Source organism: Pieris rapae, chromosome 7 (genome assembly GCF_905147795.1).
Source record: "Pieris rapae chromosome 7, ilPieRapa1.1, whole genome shotgun sequence".
NCBI classification, from domain to species: Eukaryota; Metazoa; Arthropoda; class Insecta; order Lepidoptera; family Pieridae; genus Pieris; species Pieris rapae.
The window spans coordinates 5,661,462-5,669,098 of NC_059515.1; the positions used below are offsets into that span (position 1 = coordinate 5,661,462).

Here is a 7,637-nt window from a genome sequence, read left to right on the forward strand (position 1 = left end):
GCTATAATAAAATATTGTTGTATACTTAGATAATATCATTAACTTCTATAAAAGAGCATTGCCTATAACATCTTTATTTTATTCAAAACCGGAATCACAAAACTTAAATGTATAGCTTCAAGGCATTATCTTTATCGACAATGGGATGACCGTTTTAAAAACAAGAAAAATACAGTTGCGTGCAAACGTGCTTCCCAGATAAACGAATCGAGGGGATTACAAAGTTTAAACCAGGTTTAAAGCCATTGTATTTTACGATTTTTACTGAAATTTTCCTTTGGAATAAAACTGTACGTGCTGATTCTGTGCTTCCTCGTTTAGGTCATGATTGAAATAATTGGTGAAAAAATCGGCTTTTCAATAGTTTTAACAAGTTTTTTGTGAAGTAGCCACGAACCTAGAGACAATTGTGTACCCATCCCAAAAAAACTGTCTGACAAAGTATCTTCGGGTTTATAAATAGTATCAATTAAAATTGTATAAAGGTAATATTATTGTAGCAATAACTACAATCTGCGCTTAAACACTGAAATATTGTCATACCCTGAAATACGCGAACCAATTTATTCCGGCCGCTACGGATATATAGAAATTCTGGACCTTAGCTCCAGATCTACCAGTACCGACAAGTCAGTAGTAAGACTCATCACTCAAGGATACAAGAGCCATTTTTATGTTGGAGCAACAGTACAACGTCCTACCTCCAAATTATATATTTATTTAAACAACCATTGCGTTTATTTGAACATGAAATTTAAAAAAAAATAACGAATGTAAGCTTACTTTATAATACACATATATTTTGATCTATGTGTACAAACTAATCACCACACTATCGACTTCATTAATAAGTTTATCTATTTCAAACTGCCACCGCAAACTTCGTTTCGACTTAATATGTTTAATAGGTACATACCATCATATGAAACATTTTGCAAAGCTCCCCATAGAGGCTGTTTAATTTTGCGCAGTGAAAACGAATGGGTCCGGTCGTCTTCCAATTTGCGCTTAGCAATATATCTTGCGATTTTATTTATATATACGTTGATACCAAAGTGACAAAGACAATGGGCAGTAATTTGAGTCTATTAATACGTATGAGAGTATATTTCTAACCATAATAAAGCTTTTAATTATATTGTGTTATAGAGCCTCCGTTAATCGGCCCGAACATAACATCGGATAGGATGACATATGTGGGAGGAGATCACATTCAGGCGAACTGCTCATCACCACCCTCACTGCCTGCAGCTAACATCACGTGGTACGTCAATGAGCAAATGGTGAGTGTATCATGGTAATCTCAAAGGTGCACCGGCACTTTTAAGGTTTATTATTACCATTTACATTACGTTGTATTTAAGCCAATGTTTACCCTTAGCTGCCAGATGTTAATTACGTATAAATAAAACACTTTCGTATTAATAAATTAACCTGTAGCAGGGTTTCCTTTATTCTCGACGAGCGTATTGTACAAGACCTAGGATCTACGGTACTGTGCGCCACCTTAATTTAGTTGCTGCTAAGGCAATATTAAGAATTTCTTCTGTATATCAAAATTCAGCATTTAAATATAGAATCGATAAAAAAAATTTACGTTCATTACTGTATTGTCTACGATAATAATCTATGACAATATTATTATTTATAATATATCTTAGCGCTAAGTTTCTTACTATCTTATCCGTATAATATATCAAGTAAAATTATCACTTGTGTAGAAAATAAAATAAAATTTAAATATAACTAAAACGGATATTGGTTACGGTTCAACGTCGTGTTATACGAAAAATTCGCAATTTAATGTTTTAAGAAAATATGTACAAATAGACCAAAAATAACAAAGTAATTTAAACATAGAATAAACACTATTATCGTCTAATGTCAACAAAATAACTAAAATAAGAAATGTTACGACAATGTATATGACATGAGTAATTAAACCAGCTTTTTCGAGAATTATTCCACATTAAAATTACGCTGACTCATAATTAAAGCTCTAACAATTAATGATACTTGGCACACTTTTAACGTAATAAAATGAAAACGTAATGTTACGTAAGGTATAACAGAGGTCGAACTGCGGTTTTAAATTTTCAGCCGGTACGTTTACATTGACGATTTTTTGTGTTCGCTCTTCCACCTGAATTAGTATAGAGATGTTTCTATTATAGACCAGTGTCGATAATTTTTGAAACCAAAAAAAATTACAGTAGGATGAAACCCATTAGAAATGCAGGGGAATATGATCAAAATGAAAGGAAAAATAAATTACGGTCGATCCGAGTTCGGGAAGTGGGAGGGGGGTGACTTTTAAGGGGGAAAAATTGTTTATCTTGATTTCCGGCGAAACTACCAGTCCTATAGAAAAAAGTTAAATGGCAAAGTTGTAGGTCATAAAAAGATCTACAACTTTGGTATTTACAATTTTTTCACATAACCTCAAAATTTAGGTGAAAAATTCAAAAAACCAAGTTTTTAGTTTTTTATTTATATCTTTTTTAAAAAGTTTTTTTTTTCTACGAAATTTGGTGAAAACTTACCTTATTATGTCCCAAATATACTGTAATTTATTTGATTAAAAATATTTATTTTTTCGCCTCATTTTAACTTAATATCAAAAAAGCACCCTAATTTTCAATCGAAAATTCTGACGTCAAAATTTCAGCTTTTTTCAAAAAGTTTGGGGGCTTTTTGTTCGTTGAAATATCTACTTTCTGATGGTGTAAAAAAAAATATACATTACTATAGGAAATATTATTAAAAAATGCAAAAAATTGAAAAAACCTCAAATTCGAAAATGTTCTTTTAATTATGTACAATTTTGAGGTATTTATTAAAATTTACACTTTAATTACTCAAAAAACGTAAGATTTCATGCTTCATTGATAAACGAAAAAATTGCAAATTAAAATATACTTCTATAATTAACAAACAAATAAGTTAATAAAGTTAATATTTAATAAGACATCTACAATATTTTGAAAAAGTTGTAGAATCTTCTGTAAATAATATTTGTAGATGCCTATTTATTGCTGTTTTAAGATAATTTATATACCTGAGTGACCAAAAAACGTAAGATTTCATGCTTCAATCTTACGTTTTTTGAGTAATTAAAGTGTAAATTTTAATAAATACCTCAAAATTGTACATAATTAAAAGAACATTTTCGAATTTGAGGTTTTTTCAATTTTTTGCATTTTTTAATAATATTTCCTATAGTAATGTATATTTTTTTTTACACCATCAGAAAGTAGATATTTCAACGAACAAAAAGCCCCCAAACTTTTTGAAAAAAGCTGAAATTTTGACGTCAGAATTTTCGATTGAAAATTAGGGTGCTTTTTTGATATTAAGTTAAAATGAGGCGAAAAAATAAATATTTTTAATCAAATAAATTACAGTATATTTGGGACATAATAAGGTAAGTTTTCACCAAATTTCGTAGAAAAAAAAAACTTTTAAAAAAGATATAAATAAAAAACTAAAAACTTGGTTTTTTGAATTTTTCACCTAAATTTTGAGGTTATGTGAAAAAATTGTAAATACCAAAGTTGTAGATCTTTTTATGACCTACAACTTTGCCATTTAACTTTTTTCCATAGGATTGGTAGTTTCGCCGGAAATCAAGATAAACAATTTTTCCCCCTTAAAAGTCACCCCCCTCCCACTTCCCGAACTCGGATCGACCGTAATTTATTTTTCCTTTCATTTTAATCATATTCCCCTGCATTTCTAATGGGTTTCATCCTACTGTAATTTTTTTTCGTTTTTTACTATTTTTGAAGGCTTCGGCACTGGTCTATTAATACTTTAGTTCTAGTTGGTTAATTTTTATATGCTTAAATTATTTACAATAGTTTTTAAATGAGAACTCTTAACGTACGGTTTCTGAGCCATCAGAGTCAAAATAATCAAAGAATAGATTATGATACATAAAGAGTGGTGGAACTATGATACGTTATTTAATAACTATTTAGTTTAGAATTGTACGATTTTTGGGTCGCCGGAATTTAAATAATTTTCACTCTACATTAACAACTTACGTATTTATTCATGTATGTAGGTAACACAATGTACATAGTTACACGTCAAAAAGAATTACATAGTAATTGCTTCTAATTTTAAAATTACTTCCAGTTCTCAAATCAAGGGCGTAGAACGGAAGAGAAGAATTGGCAATAAAATACGCCACTATTTTAACGAAAAACAAAAGGTTAAATAATTGATTAAATGCTATTAAATGATTAAGAGAGTGCCTGCGTCTGACTATACTCTTGGGGCGCAACTACGAAGATTTAGATAATCGCCACGTTAATAAAACTAAAAAATCTTCGTGAGCAAAATGTACAGACTCGGAAATGAATCGTGCAAAATACGTATCTTTTAGGACCAAGAAAATGCTTTTATTAAAGTCGATATATTTTGTCAAAAAACACACAATTAAAGTTTTACGTAAAATTTAAACTTCTTTAAATAAATCGTGAAAAAAAAATCGCCAAATACATTGAATAGTTTTAGTAAGGGGAATTTATCTTATCAATCCCAAATGTTCGATTGCTAATCTCTTTGCTAAAGCACTGTAGGAGTTTATAAGTGGTGTATATTCCAAACTTAAGCTAATTGGCGTAAATTGCCGCAGGTGCCGAGTTTCACGGCGAACCACGTGACGAACTTCACTAACGGATATGCGTCGAGTTTGTCTACTTTGGAGCTCGAAACAGCTGTGTTATCTCCTCTTCCTATGCTTATGATACGGTAAGTTCTTATCACTATTATATTGTATTGTATTGTTCAACGAAGCCGTATAGAAATCTATTTTTTTCATTTTATCTATTTACACTCAGTAACCTTATACAAAAACATAGATATAAAAAAGCAGGTTAGATAAGTTATCAGGCAGCGGGCGGCATCATCGCTAACAAGCGATTTATTCCAGGCAAGAAGTGCATAATTAATTTACAAAAATTCTCAAAATAACAAATAACAATACCTAAAAGAAAGTAAAATCTCATCAAAAATAAACAAATTAACAATAATATATAAACAAAAATGTAATCCAATGGTTAATTAAGTCAAAAATATATGTAGTAGCTAATTACTTGGTAAAATCTATCTGTAAAATATGCATAATCCATCATTAAGTAATATGTTTTATTTTAGATATAAAATGATTGTTTATATTTTTTTGTATAAGGCTTAATGCCATAAATATTATAATGATATTTTTTATTGATTCTTAATTTTGTCATACACCCGTGTGAGTGTGGGAATTGTGAGGTTTCTAGTATCACAGAATAATAAAACTAACACACCAATTTGAATTTATGTCAGTACTAAACAACAAATATTCAACACAATACCAATAAGAGTTCAATCCTATTGATCTCAATTCAAATAATTTCAGTCACGGCGCACACCTATCGCCGTGCGTGAAATGTTTCACTGAGTTCCAATTTGAATGCAATATGAATAGAATAATATTATTGCAGTTGCGAAGCGTCAATATTCGACGTGTGGAAATCAGCAAGCCACGCCGTAGTCCTGAGGGAACGGAACGCGAACCCGGTTTCAGCGTTAGGACGGAGTTTGACAGGTATATTGGAATTTTATGTGAGCCTTCGCGACGTAGAAGTGCTACAAGATAGTCATGACTCATGCTACGTCGTAGGATTTCTCTCGTAGTCGTGGTATGGATTACATGAGTGATGGTTGTATGACACCAATGTTAATTTCTTTAAAATAATCATAAAATTAATTCGTTTCGTTATACGCATTTTTCTCATAATGTTTATGAACATTCTTATTATATAATAAATTGGTTTATATATACTTAAGCCACTTGCCTTTAAGGTTAAGTTTTTCCAACTGTTAACCTAATGTTAACAACATGTTAACAACTTAATATGTGTAATATTTATGTTACAGGTGGCGCCACAGAAACGTGTATACCGTGCATACTTGTCGTAATTCTGCAGTCGTTTTTACAGTTTTTATTACAAAATTACACGGAAACATCAATAAGGTAGCTTCAAATTAGTTATAAATGTAGAAATCAGGGTTTAAAGTAATTTGTTTGTTCATAATGCTTGTTTTGTAGATTTGTAAAAATATTTAATTATGTTGATTATGTACGATGATTTGGTGATAGTATAAGTTTAGAAACATTACTCAAACATATGTACATGAGCAATTCTTGAGGTATGTGAAAATAAATAAAGATGATCGTTGACGTAAGACGGTATAAAAAATAATTGTTACACAACTACATACCCTGTTTTGGCTTGACTTTTTTTCGTGATTTCTGTGTATTTATTGCTGTTTGTAACAGATTTTAATTTAAGTTCTCTTAGTCAGTGTCGGGAAATCGGAGGCCATAACTTTCATATTGATAAATCTAAACCTTTTAATTGTAAAAGACATAGATAAATATAACAGACTGAGTTACTTTATATATTTGGTTCTCGTTTAAGGTGTCAGAGTTGTACTAGTATAGTAATTATTTTATTTATAATTATCTTAGATTTAATGGGCTTGTAAGTAGAATAACTTGTAAGGTCTGTAAATACTTAAAATCTGTAAATTTTTTAATGTTATATGTTGTTAGTGTTTATATATTAATTTATAGAACATTATTAATACCTACAAGGCTACTCTGTTATACCAATAACAAGCTCCAGTCGTTCATCTTTGCAGAATAATATAATCATAAGCCCATAACTATAGCCTACCTTTATAGATTAATTTAGTATTTCAATATACCACTGATGTCGAAAACTTAGAATTATGTGGTACGAAAAGTCAATCGTAATCATTATTGGAATTGCTATTTAGATTACAGGGTATGCCTTCTTTAGTTAAAGAAAATATAGATATATATAGACTGATTACTGAAAACCTTATTTGTATACAAGTGTACTGTAAATAAAGAAGTTGATCGTATGTGAATTTGTTATTTAGAAATAAGTATTAAATATAATGAACGAAACGTTTTCAAAACCCAGCGTAATGCGGTACGTATTGTTATTTTAATATCAAATGGATTGAGTTACAAAATCACACAGACCAAAATATATGCAGACTTTTAAAAATTTTGGACATCGAATTTAACTGTTTATTATCTAGAACTATTTTTTTAAGGCTTACAATCAATAATTTAAAATTCAAAAAAGGAATGTCTTTGTGAGTGTCGAGCATTATAATATTATAATTCTTAGATACTGAAATTATGTAAATATGTCAAATTAAGTTAAATAATAAATTTAAAATTAATAAAAAATATTTTAATTCAAGTGCCTATTTATTTACTATATGTAGTGGAAAAACAAATCCTTTATTTCGTTGTAAAATTTAAAACAGTTATATGCAGTTTTGAAGACTAATTAAAAGATTTTATTTATTTAAATATAAAAATCTCATTTTGGAATTCTTTTGTTTTTAATCGTGATATTCTTGTTTAAATATAAATGTATTCGCGTTTAAGTTAGTTAAATAGGTTCTATCTAATTTACTCTTATAATTTATTATAATTAATGTAAGATCTAAAATTATAAACGAGGATAAAATCTCTTAACATGTGAAACAAAATCTGCAAGCAAGGGTAGTATAAAAATCCTTTTTAAACCGGCACTATTGAT

At 29.4% G+C, this 7,637-nt stretch overlaps 1 protein-coding gene across 1 annotated transcript in view; it reads left to right on the plus strand.

Annotated features, from left to right (window-relative positions):
* LOC110995154 overlaps window positions 1-7,192 on the plus strand; it is a 55,743-nt gene extending 48,551 nt beyond the window's left edge. Inside the window, exons 4-7 of the mRNA XM_022262178.2 lie at window positions 1,150-1,283; window positions 4,643-4,758; window positions 5,493-5,596; window positions 5,929-7,192. Of these exons, the coding sequence (XP_022117870.1) occupies window positions 1,150-1,283; window positions 4,643-4,758; window positions 5,493-5,596; window positions 5,929-6,029 (455 nt within the window). The 3' untranslated portion in view covers window positions 6,030-7,192. The remainder of the gene's footprint in view (window positions 1-1,149; window positions 1,284-4,642; window positions 4,759-5,492; window positions 5,597-5,928) is intronic.
* The last annotated feature ends 445 nt before the right edge of the window (window positions 7,193-7,637 follow it).